The sequence below is a fragment of the Anoplopoma fimbria genome, chromosome 19, assembly GCF_027596085.1.
Source record: "Anoplopoma fimbria isolate UVic2021 breed Golden Eagle Sablefish chromosome 19, Afim_UVic_2022, whole genome shotgun sequence".
Taxonomy (NCBI): domain Eukaryota; kingdom Metazoa; phylum Chordata; class Actinopteri; order Perciformes; family Anoplopomatidae; genus Anoplopoma; species Anoplopoma fimbria.
In genome coordinates, this window is record NC_072467.1 from 14768080 (window position 1) to 14788787 (window position 20708).

The window sequence follows — 20708 nt, forward strand, 5'->3', positions numbered from 1 at the left end:
AGTCTCTTTTGGAGCTGGTGCTACTTATATTCTACAGAGTTGCAAAATCACATTTGTTTGTTTAACCCAAAAATCACACCATAATCCTTTTAATTTATTTTGCAATGAAAATTAGCATAATAATGTAAAAGAAAATATAATTCCCTCTAAAAAGGTTAATCTTATTGCAATTACAAATAAAGGAAAAATAAAAAAAATCCATATATTAGGTTTTGTGACCTATGTACCTTGTCAGCATTAGTTAGTAGGAGAACCATAATGTGAAGATGTACCTCAATCCGGTCAGTGCCAGTGTCGGTCCAGTAAAGGTTCCTGGCCACCCAGTCCACAGCTATACCATCCGGGTGGTTGATCTCCGTGGTAACCAGTGTCACGGCATTGCTGCCATCGATGTGGGATCGCCGGATAGCTCGCACCTCATCGTCCGTCCAATAGACGTAACCCTCGACCGGGTCGTAGTCTATCGCGATGGCATGGCGAATGTCTTCAACCTGCATGAGCAGAGGAACAATGTTGAAGACATTAGGGTGCCATAAGACAGGACTGATACGTCTGTGTGTGTGTGTGTGTGTGTGTGTGTGTGTGTGTGTGTGTGTGTGTGTGTGTGTGTGTGTGTGTGTGTGTGTGTGTATGTGTTTACCTGGAGTACTATGTCGGTGAAGTCTGGCAGGTCCAATGAGATTCTCCTCAGGTCAGTCCGTCGAGCCAGCAGCAAAACCTGCTCTGCTCCTGAACAAACCAGACGAGTTTCGTTAATTATTGAGGGTCAGTTCATGTTGATTTCTAGCAGAACCCTCACAGGAGGTGACGGAGCGGCTTCAGCTCTGAGACAGTTGGTCTTTCTTTGAGCTCATGGGTTAAATGCATATGAACACCAAAATAGGGGTGATATTTATAATGTCAGAATTAAAGGGGAACTACATTTAAAAAATGTATACAAGTTATACCTTTGGTCAAAGGTCAAATTGCACCAGATGCACTGCTACAGCTGTGACCGCTTCGAAAATATTCAAGAAAAAAAGAGGCGAAAATGAGAATGCTCGATCTCCACCCTGCTAGTTGTAGCGTACATGAGACTATCACATGAGACATGAATTCTCCCCTTTCCCTCCTATGTATACAGTATACGGTACTTTGTAATGCAATGTACTAATACAACACCACCACAAACTACAGCCTATACCATGGAGTTGAGTCAACACCTGTCTGACACCATTTTAACAACAACCGAATTGCATGAGCCTCAGAAAGGTTATTTTGTACAATAACTAGGCCCCCCCCTTACAAGGAGCAATAGATAATCCAGGGAATCCTTAACAGCTTGGAAAGATATAATAAGGTCTGGGATCAGATAAGGTATAATTCCTCTTGTCTGTACACTGCGGGTTGGGAAAAATGGTCTGGGTTTGGGTCGGTCTGTAGGAAAATTCCGAGAGGAACAACCTTTCAGAACCAACACAAATACCACATGATCTAAATGGTCCAATGCAAATATCTATGCAAGTGGCATGAACAGATAAAAGATTAAGTTTGATTAGATAATGATGAAATGTGAGTAAATACAAAACAGCACCAAAAATCTGAGGTAAAGTTCCTTCCCATTGATTTCATGAGGGATATTTACAGTTTCTTTCATCTTGAAACAAAATGAAGTGATTTTTTTTGCTATTTTATTCAGTTGTTATAAAGATGCTCAATACGATATTCAGAGGTGCTCAGGTACGATATATCTGTTGCCTCAACACGGCTCTAACATGGCGACGGCTAATCCGGCGGCTAGCAGTTTACGGTGCTAACAACGCTTATAAACTGATGGTACAGTAAATCGTGTCTAACAAGGGTTTGATGAAATTGTTGACAGTTGTGCACTTTATTACCTTAGCTACTTCCGACTAGATGTCCTCACAACCCCAAAAAAGACCCATGGTAAACTTACAAACACCTAACATGCATAAATTGTTTTTACAAAAAGATGATCTGGTCCAAATTGCCTCAAGGATATTAGACCCAATCCAAAATGTGTTTAACCCCCCCAAAAATGTAATAGCAGGGGTAAAATCCTTTACTTAAGTCAAAGTTATAATCAGTAATAGATGTTAAAATACTCCCCCACAAGTAGAAGTATTTTCAGCTTAATGAACTTGGTATCAGCCTTAAAAGCAGAGATTGCGCAGTAAAATGTCCCCTGTGACTGATATATCAATATATAGGACATTATCAGATTGTTAATACTGCTGCATCAATGTGTGAGCAGCATATTACTGTTGTAGCTGTTCTAGTTTTAACTACTTTATATCCAGTTAGCTAGTTTAGTCCGGCGGATAGCTCCAAGGGTCACTAGATACATTTAAGGGGTTGACAGATGATTAATGGGAGAGAGAGAAGAAGAAAGTTCTGCACATCTAAGTCTCCTCTGCTGTTCAGACAGTATCGTTATGAACTTGACGAACAGCAGACTATTTTCCACCCATTGGGGAAAATTGTTCTTTTCGCCAAAGCTCGTGTCATTAAAGTATAGATGTCAAGGCACCATCCAGCAGATCCAAGTCTGAGTACGTGGTATCTGGATTAGAGCCAAACCCCACGGTCCAATAACAATCTGTTTCCAAACAACACAAAGGTCTGCTTTAGAACAACTTTTCTCTAATCTTTGCTTCTATATTTATGTTAAATGTTAAAGTGTATTTGACGACGTCTTTGGGCCTCAAACAATCTGAGAGGTTCAGGGGGGAAAATGTCTGTCTGGTGGAACAGCTAACAACTCAAAGATCTGATGCGTGGTTTAATCTTTCACAAGTCAGTATATGTGTAAAGTAAAGTAAGAGTTCCTCAAAATTGTACTTTAGGTTATGAAATGAAAAGTGGATTTTTTTAACCTTTTTTCCTGTGAAACAAAATATGATGTGTGCTTACTTAAGATAATGCCAACTAATTCCAACCAAGAATATTCATGATAGCCATGCAAATATCAATCAGCAAATTTTAGTGACAAGGCAGGTGTGTGTGGAGCCAGAGTCCTCTGTAGCCTGTCCACTATAGTGTTCCAATGAAATGCAAGGGGTTTGATTTAAATCCTTCTTTTTACCGTACACTGCTCAAACCATCCATTTCCTCGGGGAAACCTCACAGTACAGAAGCTAAAGATGCTCTTGACCTCCGTTTCACGGGGACTTCAAAGGTGCTAAATTCAACAATTCAGAGCACATATACAATCGAGGGATTGCCTCCACACGGCTCTCAACATGGGGACTGCTGAGCTGGCGGCTAGACGCTAACAGAGCTACCAATGCTTAAAATGCCAACAATAGCAGTGCTTCTCGGCTCCGTCGGTATGGACAGCATTATCAGCTGTAAACTCCGTAAGAGCGCAGTGCAGCACAAACAGCCATGTCAACAAAGCACAGAGAAGCTCTCATATCAACATACGCAGTGGGAGAGCGACTTCATTCTCTGTTTAGGTAGACATTATATCTTTACATAGTTAATAGTTGTTGATTGATATATTAATGCTCTGAATTTAAAATCTAGCACCTCTAAGTACAGTACTGGAGTAAACATACTTAGTTACTTTCCAGCACTACCTAAAGCAGAGAGAACCCCTAACCCCCAGGGATATAGCCCAATAATAATAATGGCCTACAGGCAAGTAAAGTCATAGACACCAATTCGAAAAACATCTATCGGTCTGCGGTGGAAAAGATTTGAAGCGTGAGCAAAGCTCTCCTGCTCATCACTTTCCTTACTCCATCCAGTCTGGAAACAAAGGGCTCTACTGTCCTGAGGGATCCTCCTCTGTGTTTGGGCTGTTGCTTCAGATTGAACAGGAGCCAAACTCACCTCATGGGAGACAATTAACTGTTTTTTTTTTTCTTTGTCTCTTACACCTCTGACTCTGAAGAGCTCCTGTTTAAAGCGGTTCAAAGTGTCTCTATCTTTCTGTTCCCCGTCTTTCTCTCTCGTCCTTTGTCTCACATTTTCAGGCCGATTCACCTGAATCTCAAAGACAAAGCCACGACTGTATAGAAGAAAACGATACAGAAACTTAAAATGTCATAAAAAATCTACAAAGATAAAAAATTATCTGTTATTAAATTATGCACTCGTTATACTACATAGTACATCATCTTCAATATCTGAAAATAATGTCAGATAGTTTAGATATTAAAAACACATAGTTCTGCTAATCATGTAAATCTTTCTCCCTCTCTAGTTCCAGCTCTAATTTTACAACCAATCAAAAATCTGGCATCTCTCAGCCTTGGCACCAATCAGATTTGACATTGTAAGTTGTTCCGTCGTTACCTAAATGACTGAGGCAGGGGGGGGGGGTAAATGAAGGGAAAGAATGAAAAGGGAAGGAGGGAAAGCATCTGTGATTCCACTCTTCTCTTCGCTCGACTTCATTCTGAGACACTTAGAGACCCCTGACAAACAGTCTCACTCACACGCACACACACACACGCTCTGCTGCCAGCATAACAAACGGCTTCAATTTAACCAGCCAAGCAAAACAAATTAGAAGCACGGACACAAAGACACACACACACACACACACACACACACACACACACACACACACACACACACACACACACACACACACACACACACGCACACACACACTGCGGGCTGACACAATAGAGCATTGTTTTTTTTTTTTATTGTCAACAGTGGCTAACTGATTGGCTGGCATGCTTCGTTCAAATTGAATACGTTCACATAACGCAGCCTAACAGACACAGACGTGCTCAAACACAGTGTTGTGTTTTTTTGCAGAAGAAGCGATCCATTGTTTTAGCACCGTGGGAATCAACATGGCGGGCCGGTCAGTTAGTGTCCCACTCTGCAGGCAGAGAGGTCGTTTTTTTACTCGTTCTCAAGCTGATGCACTCTCAGCTAGGACACGACATTACACAGCGCAGACAATGGCCGCATACTAGATTAACTAAACGAGTCAAGCTAGCGGTGTGAATTGTCACTATACCATATCATATTGGTCCTTTGGGACAAAGATACGATACTTTGGACACATTATAAAAGGCAATTGTAATTGTATTCGATACACATGTTGTATAATCCTGCAATATATCATTTGCCTATTTGAAAACAATCAGTTACATTTATATCAACTCACATCAAGCAACTAAAATATGACTGGACAATGTTAATACTGGGCCCTGTTGGAAAGAGGAATGGTGACACAAGACGCGTCATGGGACTTTCTAGATAAAAGCCTTATTTTAAAGATGATGATATGTATCAATGTTTTCACTTTGCATCGATTACTGAAACATATATAGGCATCCAGATCGATGTTTCTTTACAACGGCTTTTTTCAGCTTGATATGAAAAAGAAAACTTCTCATTAATTGCCTACAATCTAGACAGTCCTGCTTCATAGTTTTAAAATGAACCATATATATTTTTGCATGGTGTCTGCAGCTGCCTGGTTGATTCAACTTGGCGGGATCAGAGATGGCTGCTGGGCGTGTGTGTGTGGGAGGGGGGATCCTCTCCCTGGTTGCTGGCTGGCCAGGGGCATTTCCTCCATGGCCGTGGGCCGTGACCGGCTCTAGTATGTAGGCTTATAAAGGCCTGAGGTGAAAGTGGCTTGCTGCTCTGAACGCAAGCTTCACAGAACCCCACCCCGGACCTCCTCACTTCCCGGGGGTCGTGGACTTAGTGCTCAGTGAGCCCTCTTTCCCTGCGGGAATCACAGGGGATCAACCGGGATGGAGTGTCCTCAGTGAGAGGGGTCTGCGAATATCGTCAATTTACCGACCAATCTTAAAACACAGAGCCTCGTCTTGTTAACCGGGGTTTGTTGATGGGACTATTTTGTTGTGTCAGTGTAATTAAATTGTTTACTTGAGCACAAAATTGTTCTTAATAGCCTCTAAATTGTGCTCCCTCAGTCTTTGACAACAATTTGGGTTTCAATAGAATGTTTTAAATCTGACTCCAGCGTCTTGCACGTTTATCAAACCGTTTTGCAGTTTCAACATTTATAAGTCATAATCATTTTTGAAAAGAGCTCTTTTCTTAGGGATTGCCAGTGGCTGTTTGGTTAGTAGTCATACTGGTGTAAAAAGGATCCAAACCTGGTTTGCACGTCTTCCCATCTGGTTTCAGCTGGACTCCCGTGGGGCAGGCGCAGCTGTAGAACGGCTGAACTGGAGAGAGGAGGCAGAGATGACTACAGCCTCCGTTGTTGTCACTGCAGGGAGTCTGGACTGCAGTGACGCCGACACAGAAAGAGAGAGGAAGACAAGAGATGGAGAAAATAGGTTAAGCGACATGCATGTGTACTGTACTGCATATTAAACATAAACACAACGTTTGACTTACTGTTAGGCTGCCGATAAGACTCCAGGACCTGGATGTCCATGGGAGAGTAAATCCCACTGAGGATCTCTCTGGTTTTGTCCCCGCTGTGTTTGTTACAGGCGTGGATGGAGCGCGTCTGCCAGTCGGTCCAGTATAAAGTCTCCTCAGACAGCGTTAGGGCGAAAGGATGGGTCAGGGTGCCCTCCACCACTGTTTCACTGCAGGACACAATGGAAAGAGTATTGAGAATCAGAGGAAGGTTTGAATTTTGATTTTGAGAATCCTATTACAAAATGCTACTTGTCTGCCATGGATTATTGCTTTAATGGATCTTAAATTGTGTCACCATAAGAGCCCTATATTCCTTAATCATACAAATGCATGTGGTTTTGAGCAAACGTTCTACGCAATTTTGAAGTTGTCCGCTTAAGCCACAAAAATTGCATTTTGCTCTTGAGTTTGCTGTAAGACAAGGCATCATTGTCAGGCAAAACCAGTGTGAAAAGTGCACAGCGCTACCTAATAAGCCTTAACGTTGCCATATATGGACAAGCCCATGATCATTTTTACGTCATCTACTTATCGCACGATATATGGACATGACCTAGTTCATTTTTCCATATCAACCTATCGTGCAATATATGGACAAGACCACTTGACTTCACACATGACTTCGCTCATTTTAACAGTATCAACTTCTCCTATGTTATATAGATATGACCATTTTAATTTTTAGGATATCTATTTATTGTACGATATATAGATGATCTGGTTAATTTTTTACGTTAACAACTTATCGTACGAAATATAGACATGACCTCATTAGTTTTATGCTATCGACTTATCGCAGGGTATTTGGACAAGACCTCAATAATCTTCACCTTATCATCTTATCGTAGGATATAGAGACCTGACCTCGTTAATTTTGACGTTATTGACTTATAGTACAATATAAAGACATGCACGTGTTGGCTTCCTGTTTCAGCACCAGCATTTTGACTGCCTTTGCATTATTGTTGCTGGCTGTGTGCTGGAAGAAAAACAGAGGCCTAAAAGTCTGAAGTCCCTCTTTTCACCCCTAAACCCCAATGTTTATTAGACCACACAAAACGATTGTGTTGAACAACAAGCAGAGGATTTGGGCTCATCAGCAGTGAAACTTAAATTTAAGTGTAAAATGTGTCATGAGAGTGGCGCTAGAGGAAAGCCATACGGTCATTAAAATCACAAGAGCTTGCCCTCCTGGCAGAACATTTATGCATTAGGGTGGTTTTCAAGAAAAGCTGATATAATAAAATAATTGGAATGTAAAGGCGTTACTCTCTGTGGTGCACAAATTTGTTCGTTACGTTTTATCACGATCTGATCATTACATTTCTTGAGTAAAAGTGAAAGTTTGGACCATGAATATCTAGACCACATTCCAGTGCAATGTGGAAGTATCATTACAGCAACACATTTAGAAGATTGTGCAGCCTTGGTGAAGGTATTCCCTATCTCCAACCTTAGGGCCAAACAATTACAAAGAGCGTGACGGCTGGCAAAGTGTGCGTTAGATTTGATCAGGAGAGAGTGGTTCTTTTCTAAAAACACACTTTAGAAATCACTTACAGGAAAACGCACTCGCACAAACGCACTTAGTCGCCGGATCAAAGGAGGCTTGTATGTAGAATATCAACACACCAGAAACTGGCTCTCATTAATCATCATTTTTAGTCGCGTGTGTATGTGTGTGTGTGTGTGTGTGTGTGTGTGTGTGTGTGTGTGTGTGTGTGTGTGTGTGTGTGTGTGTGTGTGTGTGTGTTGTGCTATAAAAGCAAAGAAGGCTGCCAGCAGTGGTTAAGGAAAAAAAAAAGAAAGAACAAACTTAACCAACTCCAGATTTCAAAGCTGTGTTCAACTTTTGAATGTGTGTGTGTGCAAATTAATTGTAAAACAGGCCAATTAATTTCTTACTCAAGCTGTCAGGTATATTCACATTAAAGCCTCCCTTTTGACAGAGCTGCACAGGTCTTTCCTGTGACTCTATGAACATTTGTACAACACAATATCCTATCTTCTTAACATACCTACACACATTAAGTGCTGTAGTTACATAAAAACGCAGCTTCATGCAGCATCAAGCAATAAAAGGGTTAGCTAGTGGATGTAGTGATAACAGTCATAGTGTGCTGCTGTCCTTGGAAGAAAATCGTTGGCTGAGAATACCCTATTTTTCCAACAGCGTGAAAACATTTCCACAGAATTTTGGTTTGGGTTTAATCCAACCTCTACACAGTAGAATAGTAACATCTGTAGAAGTTAGCTGCAGGTAACATTACGCTGCAATGGCAGTAGTTTCCAAGAGAAAGGCTGACTTTACAGTCATTTCTGACTTACCGCGTTACATTTCCATGTCTTTTTTAGTAAAGGTACTTTATATATAGTGTATAAGTATCCAAACGCTCAATCCGTGGAGAGATACACAGAGCCCGTACGAGCCATCATGTTTTCCGTACGGTTGTGATGTCACAACTACACAATATATACACTGTTTCATAGTTTTAGGTATTAACATTCTAAATGTGTACCAGTTTGTGTCCGTACACGTACAAAGCATAGACTGTATAAAGAGGTGGACGTAGTCATGGTGATGTTACCCTTTGGTTTGTGGACTGCTGTTATGAAGCCTCGAGTTTGGCGATTTCGCCGCTGCCATGTTGCTTTCTCACAACCAATGAACGGAGGTTACCATATTTGGAATGCGGAGGAGTGACGACGGATGTAAAGATGGACCCAAGCTTTCGCCTAGCAATGTAATTCTGTTGAAATGCGCTAAAACAATAGAAATAGAACAGGAGTAGAGCGGACATTGAATTCTTTCCTGTGGTCATTTGACCAGTACAAAAGAGAAAAAGGCATATGTTGTTAGCTGTCATGGTTACAACACGACAGTGCAATGTTGTCTGGGCTCGCCAGGGAAGAAAGTGGACACAGCTCCGGAGATGGATGGCTGGCTAGTTAGCTAGCTAACTTTTGAATTCCACGATACTTAAATGCTACACTTTAGAGAAAATGAGCCAAAAAAGTAGTCAATTATCTGGCGACAGCAATGTGCTTTCCTACACTGTGACATGAGTGTGTGGATGAAGCAATGAAGTTGTTAAATTTTTCTCATTTACTCTGGCTCTCTGCGCTTCGTAAAGTTTGTACTCCACTGCTTGTTTTAGTCGTTGCTGCAAAACCTCATCTCAGAGAGTCTGCGACTTGCTTTAAGTCGGTTTAGTTCTTATGGAAGTTAGCCGCCTATAACGCTCACAACAGCAACAGTGCACATAAAAATGGCCGCCGCTCTGACCATCCTGCTACGATGATTTAAATGGGAATGTCTACTTATTCTCCTTTTTTTATCTCTATGGCTAAAACAGAGTGTTTCAAACAGAGAGTAAATCAGGTATATTCAGACAGACAGTATGAGACAATTAAGAGTTTTTTTAACATTAAAATATGTAAACATGTTCTAGTAGAAACCCAAAAAACAAGTATGAACCAGGAAACGGGAATGATACATTGCCTTTAAATATTGAGCCAAAATAAGAGTGTGAATAAAGGCTATGAGTATGTGCCTTACTTTTTAAAAAAACAATTTGTGTCCATGACGATAGAGAGATGACAGGGGGAGAGATGGGGAACGACATGCAACCAAAGCTTCTTGGCTGTTCGGATGCTGATTTAACAGGTCGGTCTCATATCTGAACCTTTTTATTTTTACCTAAAAGTCATATTCTTACTGGGTCGGACCTGATACGTTCTGAAACAGAGCTAACGATAAGATGTGGAGAAAGAGGGCAGATGGGCTGACTAAAGGAGAGAAGCACAGATTGAGCTGTGAGAGAGATGCACTGGGAGTGTGTGTGGTGCTGTGTGTGTTTTGACTGGGGCCTCCATACCACAGCTCTGTTTGTGTTGGACAACTCTCTCATACTCTCTCTATTTTTCTTTCACTCTGTCTGTGCAGCTATTTTTCTCTTCCCCTCCTCCCATTTCTCTGTTGGGAAGAAGTTGAACGAAGCGAACACTCAAAGAATTTCCTGCCGATCGTTCAAGTTTCAATAAGGGATCGTGAAAAATTGTACTCTGTGCTGTAATGTTTGTGCATTTTATTTCCACCTTAATCAAACAGACAATGTATGTTTGTCCGTAGTAGCAGCTGATAATTGAATCGACCATATGGAGTGAGCTAGTGGTGTTAAAGCTTTTGTTATGTGCTCAGACTCGACCCAACAGGGGACCGGGTATGTGGGCTTACTGGGGTGGTGGAGATACCCGCAGAATGGATCACAAACCATTCATTAATGGAAGAATTAAATAACTTAGTATCTATTTAAATGTTTGTGTAAGGGGTTGTGTTACAGGACTAGCGAGATAAAATATGATAAAATATGACATGGGTTTCGATTCCCAGTAACTGTAGCTCTGTCTGGTTGAGGTACAACGAGGGAACCAGGTTCCCCTTTCTGCCTCTTTGGAAAAACAATCGCATTAACCAAGACAAGAAGAAGCAATGCAGCTACTTGCCGTGGCCACTGTAAAAGTCTGAACTGAGAATTGCAGGGATGGGAATTGATAAGATTTTAAAGATCGGGTTTTATTAACAATCTTATTCTTTACTGATACCTGATGAATTAACGGGAGGAAATAGATAGACCTTTTACCACCAGCCGTTCATTTTCTGCGAAAAAAGCAGCACACACCCACAGAGGAAATCACGCACAGGTATCCACACAGAGCATACTGAGAGCGTAAGATTCCTGCGTTACACCCTCCCTGTGAAGCTCACAGCATCGGGAAGAGATGTAGCACATAAGTAAGCAGTGGGAATGAACAGGACCTAAAAAGGCAATATACATAAACCATTCGCACACACACAGTTACTCTTAGATTCTTTTGCATTACTGGAAGTCCTGATTCATTTGTTTGGAAGAAAAAAATGTATGTTTATGATCAGTGACCGCCAAGTCTAATTCATCTTTAAGGAAATGTTCTTTGCATTGTGCACTGACAGAGTTCTTGAGAAACATGCCATGAAGGGAGTGAAGTTTAAGTAGTTTAAGGTGTGCCAAAAAAAAATGTAAAGATGCTCCTCCTGTTCTGCCAGATCTTTTGCTGCTCTCTGCAAATATATCTGCTAGCATCATTACTGCTACAGCATCCGGATTCTGGTCGTCTGGGGGAAGATATTTCATATCATCACAGCGCTGACTCTGTCTGTTTCTGGCTTTAGTGTAAGCTGCAGGGAGGAATGAGTTCTGAGCCAACTATACAGCCAGGCTGTATTCTCATAGCATTAGACTTTTCTGTGTGTTGTTTAACTCAACGGTATCTGGAACAATCCTCTCCTCTCCCTTAATTTAAGTTAATTTATGATTACAGGTATTTAAGATTAAGTGTATCTCCTTCAAATAACCTTTTTTTTTAGAATACTTTCATGAGTTTATACAAAGGGCCGTACCGTGCTGTTCCGTCCAGGTTAGCTCTGTGAATGAAGCTGAGCTTGGCGTCTGCCCAGTACAGCTTCTGCTCCACCAGGTCTATGGTCAGACCGTTGGGCCAGTAGATGTCCGCCAACACTATGACTTTCCTGTTAAGAGACAGAGACACACAACATGATGTACAACTGCTGCTTCCACTACTGCTTCTGTACATCTGGCTACACTGGAGGATACTGTACTCTACAAATATCACTGTGACTACAGAAGGTTTGCTTATTGGTTGTGTAGTTCTATAGTACCTGTTGCTGCCGTCCATTCCAGCACGCTCTATCCTGGGCTCCTCTCCCCAGTCTGTCCAGTACATGTAGCTGGAGGGAAAGAAATAAGTCAATGAATAAACACCATTTTGTCATTTAGAGGCATGTATAGCCCCGTTTCTATACAAATTAGTTGGGTAATAATAAACTTTATTTATAGAGCACTTTTTAAAGCTCAAAGTGCTTCACAGATGAAAAGCCACACATTTAAACAAGGTCAAATAGACAATAAATGAATTTAGTATGTGTAAGTGTATATATATATAGTTTTATTATCCTTTTTTTGCCTTCCTCCTCTTTGTTATTCCATTGTATCTACATATCTCACATGCTTTTGTTTTCCTCCCCAAGGTTTCTCACGCCATTTCTGTTTCTCATGTACACGTCATTCTATTGTCTTGTCATTCATTTTCTTATTTTATGATCAGTCCATTCATGTATAGGAACTATAATAACACTTCTCAATAAACTAAGTACTATGCATTTCATGAAAAAGAAAGTGGATGTACCGGTAAATAGGTGTAGTACACCATAAATTATATCTACAGTAAAATAAAGTGTAGCCCAATAAATCAGCCTGTCGTACAACCGATAGTTATTGGTTTGAATGCTACTTATTAAATGCTGTGGTATTGTGTGTGTGTGTGTGTGTGTGTGTGTGTGTGTGTGTGTGTGTGTGTGTGTGTGTGTGTGTGTGTGTGTGTGTGTGTGTGTGAAAAATAGAGCAAGACACACACAGAGTTATGTGTGTGTACATACAGTCTCAGAATGAATGAATGTGATCTGCATTCCTTTGGCATCGTGGACACAACAATTACAGAGCAGGAAACCAGAGAGAGGAGAGAGAAAGGAAGGTGGTGTGATTGTGTTTGTGTGATTGTTTCCTACAATGCAGGAGTCCAATACACCATCTACTAAAATAAACTTGAAGGACTGTTTTTAACTGCAGATGAACTGCTTTGGCTTGAGCTGATTTGATTCAATTTGTTTGAACACAACTGAAGTTGTCTTAAATATAACTGACTCAACACTGACTGAGCATCACTTAACTTTTTTTTTAACTAATATGAACTTGACTGGCTTGAGTGAAATCGAAATACTCAAAGAAAGTCAACCTGACTCGAAAGATGAATGTTTGAAAACTATTTTATCAGATTTAGGCAAGAATGTCCTGAATGAAAGTGACTTTATTTGAGCCGACACGATCGAGTGGTAAATTAGTTTAAAGGCGAAGTCTGTAGTTGTCTTTAGTCTCTCAATACTTTCTAACTTCTCTACCCCGTTCGTGTCACTCAGCTCTAAGCCAATAAGATCCAATAAGCTCCTACTGAAGACGTAACTCTTAAAAAAACAGCTCACATATACAATATAGACCAGTAGTTTCACTTCTAAAAAGTTAATTCTTTTAACATCTGGTCACTGTAGCGTTTTATCAAATGTTATTCAAAAGGAAGAAATAGTGCATTTATTGGGGACTATTTTTTACGGGGGATTTATCCACATTTGGTGCTCATACGAGCTGTGGGGTTGTGCTAACCTGGAGAAATGAAAAGCAATACTTTTCTGCGACAAAACAGAATGTGCAACCAAAGGCAGTGTAAACTGTCAATCGCTGCATCTAAAATCGATGATGAAATCCCATGACTAAATCAGCGATGTGTTTTTAACACACTGGTATCGAATCAGAACTCAGCAACAGCCAACAAACAAGTTCAGGTAACGGTATGGAGAAATAAATAAAAAAACGGTACGAGAACATCTCTACTGTATACTGATTTAAAGGACAAGAACAATGTGAATATTGTTTCTTGTAGTTGTGGTCTACATTCCTGTTGTTACATTTGACTCACCAACTACAAGCCATTATAAAAAGGACAGATTTGGGGCTGTAACATCTCATTTGTTTTCCCTTAACTCTAGTGGTTGTACTGTATAGTGAACACTGAGTGTTTCCTCTTCTCTCCCTCCTGCCCTGCACGGTCGAGGATAAGTTACAGTGCTACCAACAGATATGCCAACAACTCTAAACACAGACACACCCCGTGGTAATCCTAATCTATATGTTTGTCTATATGAGTGTTTAATTGCAGAATAAGGAAATGGTTCAGTGCATTTACCCTAGATCAAGGAGGTCAGTGGACTCATTGAACCTCTTGGTTTAAGCAGTGTTTATACAAGTTCTGCAGAGGTCATGGTTGGAGACTTTTGTACCCCTCATCATCAGGAAAACTGTTTAGCAAAATTCCCCGCTGCGTGACTAATAAAGGATTATCTTATCTCTCTAATCTTTTCTTGTCTTGAAACGCAATTCTAAATTCAAACCATGGAGTGAGCAAACTCTTCAGAACAGGCCTTCTCCTCCACCATCTTTTTTTAATTAATTCTCATATCTTTGTACCCTGTACGTTCAGCTCAAGTATGCTAGGGTACCACAGATATTTAGGCATTGTTTACACTGTGATGCCACTATGTTTCTTTTAAAGGACGCATGTTCTCTGTACAGCATTTAAAAATCCATGGGGTTAACCCAAATCCACCGCCACACCAAATTCCATTCTCAAATTCACTATCAGCTTTCTATCATATATTACATTTAGGAATAAAATCAGTGTATCAATAAATAAAAAACACTGAGTTCTTCCTGTAAACGTGTTGAATCTGAATCTTGAGTCTAATGAATTCCTGACATTAGTGGTAGGACAGTTTGTTCAGTCACTATCCTCTCTGTTGACAAGAGAAGGGGACAACATAACAAAGGACAGACTTTCAGTGCTACCACATCTGGCCTCTGTTATGAATTCTGACTTACTCTAGAGACACGTCACTGCTGAAACCTTTTATCTGACCACACTTTTACAACTAACGTAACGGGTTATAACTTACATTGGTAGCAGGTTTAAAAAACACATTTAGGTCTTAAGAGTACTGTGAAGACGGGTCTTTGTTACCGTTGAGCGGGGTTGAGGGCGATCGCCCTGGGCTGGTCCAAGTCCATCCAAAACAGGACCTTCCTGGAGGTGCCGTCCAGGTTGGCCACTTCAATCCGATTGGTCTCCGAGTCTGTCCAGTAGAGCTTCCTGCCCAGCCAATCACAGGCCAGCCCGTCGGGACTGTCCAGCCCTGACACTACCACAGTAGTGCCGGTTCCCAGCGCCTCTTTAAGGGCTGCAACCACAAAACATACACAGTGTGAAAAACGGTGGCAAGAGAATAGATTAGTTCTTCATCAAACCTCTTTAACACTTTGTGAGGAAGGGGGGAGAATAAACAGCACGCAGCCTTACAGTTGGATGACTGATTCCAATGCGTCTGTTTGATGGCCTCTTCGCTGACATCTGTCCAAAATATCAGTCCCTCAGAGTACAGGAAGTCCACCGCCGCCGCATCCTCTAGGTCACTGACGACAATGGCCGACTCGCCCCGCACGCCATCGGCATCCACCAGGCGCACGTCGCGCCGGTTGGCGAACAGGAGGAGAGGTGAGCCTGGAAAGGAGAAGATAAGTAACGTTCAAAACATTACAACGTTTTTTTTTTGGTTATTTTTTACCGGCGCCAAGTACACAAGTCCAAAATACTGCAATTATGTTTTGTAACTAAAGAAACTCACTTCTCACACCTTTTGAATGCTGTTATTGCTTGACATTTAAGTTCTGACTGCTGTTTGGTTTTGAGTTGCAATTATGTTAATATCCAGTAAATGATTATTATTGCATCAGTCTCCTATGAGAAATAACTGATCTAATTGCAATTCTCTAAATAGAGAAGCAATAAATTGACTCAACACAAGAGGTTCTTCTTAACACCAAATGATGCATTCTGACTATTCACCCAGAGGGCTTTGCAATATTTGTGTACAGCTCCGTTTCTGGAAAACTGTGTAATTTCCAAGTGGCTGAATGACACTTCTTGCCTTGCTTGAGAAAAGAAGAAAAGCTATTTACAAAAAATTAACAAGCCGAGCGAGTTTTGGAAAACTTGGCACACTGTCTACAGGAAAACTTTGAGGTTCTGAACTCGTATGGGTTATCTGAGGATTGTATTATTTCTTTCCTTTATTTACCTAAAGGGCAAAGGAATGATTAATTTGGAATGTTGCTATCTCATATTATGGTCATTATTATTGTTTCAATACGACGTTTTAAACGGACAGACAGCTCAAAAGCTCATGGCGCCCGTTTCTTTCAGGGGTCACCATCCTGAGACTTTCTTCACCCAGGCTGTATTTCACAAATAAAACATGGCAGACAACATTTAGTTTGCACTGTGCAAAACAGAACAATTCTAATCCATCCAATCACCTGCTGAGGTGACACTGCAATTCAATTTTCCTCCGAAGAAACATCTTTAGCTATAAAAAGAAGTTAGCCATCTCCCTTCGTTCACAATGTCCTGGCCATCAGGACACTAATTAACGTCATACACGGCAGGAACAGCCTGCGGTAGCAATTTGGGGGTAAATGTTTTGCCCAAGGACACATTGACATGGACTGCCGGAGCCGGGGATTGACCCGCCAACCCTCCAGATTGGAGGAGGACCCTGCTCTCCACTGAGCCACAGTCGCCCCTTTAGCCCATTTTTGTAATTTGATAACTGCTAATATATAAAACAATTTGTACAGGGGCAAGTAAAAACTGACTTGAGGCAACTAGATTTATAACACCAAAAAACGCTGAACCCCTGAATCAATTCTGACAAAATAACCCTGATGATGTCATCAGCTTGGTCGTGGAACCTTCAAATTTATTACCGAAAGCCTTTTTTACAAACTGGGGTCGTGTGGTTTGAAGGGTGTGGGCATTTACCTATTCAGTTGCATTGTGGGTAATGTAGGATCAAGTGTTTTGCAGCTTGACCTGTACTAAAAGTGAGAATACCTCGACCTCTGCTGCCTCCATTTTAACCATTATCTTTTTTAACTGTCAATCTCACACTTTTGTGGAAGTGAAATTCTAAAAATACTACTGTGGTTTCTCTTTAATAATAATTAACACCAAAGAATCAAACAATAGAAACACTCTTAAACCTTATAGCCAGCCACTAAATCATGAAGCAACTTTAATCAACGTCACAACCATAATTTGTTCTAAAGTCAGAATGAAATAAACATTTGTTCATACATCAGGCTGATGTTTGAACTTTTAAAATAGCATAGTTGAGTCTTCCACCAATCTAAGAGAAGCTTAATTTCACTGATCAGTTATGCAGATTGTTTAAAGGTGCTAAGTATGAAATTGGGAGCATATCTTTTGCCTCTCAACGGCTCTCAACATGGCGACAGCTGAGCGGGCGGATTGCAGCTAGTGGTGTTGATAGCGCTCACAGTGTTTACCTGAGGGCGGAACTGATTGCTGGGTGCTAAGCTTCTGCAACGACGGCGTGGGCCGGCAAGTCTTTATCAGTGGCGGGCAAGAGCTAGCCAGTAGAGCACGCTAAGATGAACTAAACGCGCCCGGGCCCGGCTACGTCAACAAAGCAAGGAGATGCTTGGATAACAACACACACAGAGGGACTTCATTCTCTGCTCAGGTAGGTGGTATCACTCCACTATATCTTGACATAGACAGAAGTTTTAGCTTCAATAATAATGCTCTGAATCCCGTTTATTGCACATTTAAAGGCCCAGTGTATCCAGACTAATACATTTACACCCCCACAGTGCCGCACTGCCCAGTCAAGTTCACAACAAGACACCAAAACACCAAACAAGAAATTTAAAAAACCTGTTTGCCCCAACGCAGGAATGCTACTCATTGGAACAAAGCTCAACCGTGCGATGTCAGAAACACAAACATTACCGACAACAATCTGCAGAGGCCATTGAAAAGGAAAAAAAGACAAAGACCAACAAGACCTTTTGAATGCGCACAAACAAGTTTTACATTTCTTTCCTTGAATGCTTCATACACTACAAGATAAAAAGACAAAACCAAAAAAGTTGGACGACATATATATATGTCTGTAAAGTCTGTTCGTGTCGGGTCCAGATTCCATGAGTGTGTGTGTGTGTCAGTGACTCGGGGACGTTGACCTCCCACTGTCGGAGGCACTGGCTGTCCCAGCAGCTGCCGCAGTTCCTCTGGGGAAGCTTGTGGTTTGGGCCTGGCAGGACGGCAGAGCTGCTACGCTGCGGTTTGGCACCGCATGCCTACTGTAATCCCACGGCATTAAGACACACTGCCTCTGTCAGTGTGGACGCTGTCCTAAAACAGCAACTAGTGTCCTTATAAGAGACACAACATTATATCATCCGTCAATAATTGACTGACATCAATGTGGATTGTAACAGTCTACAACTAAGCTCCCGTTTTAATCGAGCTTTGAGAGTCTGTTTCTGTTCTCTATCTGTGTATTATATTGTTTCATATTAGTTTCTGTCATATGTTGGTGGTTAGATGATAAGACCTAAAAGATGAAAAACACTTACAGAGAAAATGCCTAGATTTGAAACTCTTTGTGTCCAGTAATCTCATGGAAAGTAACTTTAAAAGCTTGCAGACTTGCTGAGATAAAGAACAAATCTTTATGGGAAGTTTGACTGAAGCGGTTCTGGAAAGTAAAAAATAAAAACTTGCCATCAGTAACTAAACTCTGGTAAAACAGCACCCTTAAGACTCAAACTAGAGTACTGCACTTACATACCCTATACCCAGGACAGATACTCGCAGCTAGAGGGTGACTTATTTTAGTGTTGCCCGTGCATAAACTTTACTTGGGCGGGCCTCCCAGGTATAATAATGTCCGTAAAAGTATATTTGGCAACCCATTTTATCGTTTATTTTCTTTATTCGGTGTGTAGATTTACGCACGTTTATGTGGAGCCAAAGGTCATGAGTGTGCGTTCCGCCACCTTACACTGTAGTGTATAGTTGCTGTAGTGAAGCCGGCGTGAGCTGCAAGCGCTAGAAAATTACGTAATTGTAGCCTGAGACGTGCACCTCTTAATTATTTTAGGTTGGTGCATGATGCGCTCAAGATCGAGTTTTTCAGATGTGACTGTCACATAATAGTTCACTGATAAAAGCACTTAAAATATGGGAAATCAAATCCTGGTCAGCTATAATAGCTGTGTGTAAGACAGGGGAAAAGGTGGTCTGTGTTGCTTTTTGGGACATTTAATGGCGTCACCTTGAGCCCGAGGATATTTTATAGACCAAACAATTGATTGAGACAACAATTGTCAGACTAATCAGATAAATCACAGTTTCAAATGTTCCCATCAAAGAGGAAGTAATGATCTGGCTCACACAGGAACCGTAGAAGTAATCTTCCATCTACCAAGAAAACACTATAGCACAAAGTGAGGGCACAAGCCCGCAGTTATAAAAACACACTAAACCGGCTCATCATCGAGACAGACAGAACAGTCCATACGACCTGACACAGATCTAAATAAATATGAGAGAGCGGGGCAGACCACACACTGGGGGCCTCTTAAGGTCACCTCTGGCCTAACAGAGACGCTCCAGTGGGGATTAGTGCTGGCTAACCTCCTCGGACCGGCTGGGGTTTCCTGGTGACTAAGAGGACAAGACTGCTGTGTTCAAACTTCACTCTCACACATGGAATACGTACACTTGAAGGGTCTGGCTTTATTACACAGACAGAAAAGAACGTTTTTTTTAACACCCCTTTTAGACATACAGCTCGTGATGTAAATGTGAGGGGCAATTTTGCAGTTGTTTTTTTTTTTTTTTTTCGTGACATTAACATTTCCATTACACTTCCAACCCAGCACAAGTCTAGTGATGTCACGATACCAGAAATTCAGTAGTTATTACTATTTGCATACTGGTTTTGTTAGGAAGTTAAACAGGTCATAATTCCATTTCTAATATCTATTTTATATTACCGTGAACACAAAACTGTTCATGTTCAAGTTCATTGCCAAACACTGCATTTTACAAGATTACGTTTGAACACATCATGATAATGTTTGAGATTGATAGATAGATAGATTACCTTTGCCCACTACTCATTTTTAATGAATAGAGCCTAAATGCATCATAATGTTAAACAATGGCAACTCCCATTAGCTGTTAGCTCCTCAGGACTGTGCTGCTAACGGCTAACGGTCCTAGCTTTTGTCCCGCTGATTTCAACATGGATTTGTTGCTCACAATGTATCATCATCAGGGAAAACAGTTAAGTGCACTTAACTGTGTCCCAAACACACTTTCTACCGTCTTTGGGAGGACAGGACGCTGTTAGTCTCGAGCCCTGAACATACCTACAGTGCTGTAGAAAAACAAGTACCATCACAAGCTCAGAATTCTGGTATCGACTTGGTACCGTAGTTTCAGTCCTCGTGTCATCCCTGCACAAGTCCAGTCTGAATAATGTCACAATGACATCAAGGGGGCAGCAGCACAATATGAAATACGCAGCTGTATGGGTGAAAACGCTACCAAACATAGGCAAAACAAAAGCAAAAAACCTTTGCTCACGTACAGCGTGTGAGCAAATACGACATGCTGGCAGTTGTTAACCCCATCAGAGTTTAAAAGTCAAACCTCAGCTTCTTCCTTCATATAATTACTTTTTAACTCACCGCTGGAAAAAATAAATAAACATATGTCCCAATATGTCACAA

At 41.1% G+C, this 20708-nt stretch overlaps 1 protein-coding gene across 1 annotated transcript in view; it reads right to left on the reverse strand.

The window, feature by feature from the left end:
* The window catches only part of lrp5 (low density lipoprotein receptor-related protein 5), a 64323-nt gene that overhangs the window by 36804 nt on the left and 6811 nt on the right, over nt 1-20708 (reverse strand). Inside the window, 8 exon segments of the mRNA XM_054619227.1 lie at nt 273-491; nt 641-729; nt 6102-6233; nt 6349-6545; nt 11819-11947; nt 12098-12166; nt 15064-15280; nt 15400-15600. Coding sequence (XP_054475202.1) covers nt 273-491; nt 641-729; nt 6102-6233; nt 6349-6545; nt 11819-11947; nt 12098-12166; nt 15064-15280; nt 15400-15600 — 1253 coding nt within the window.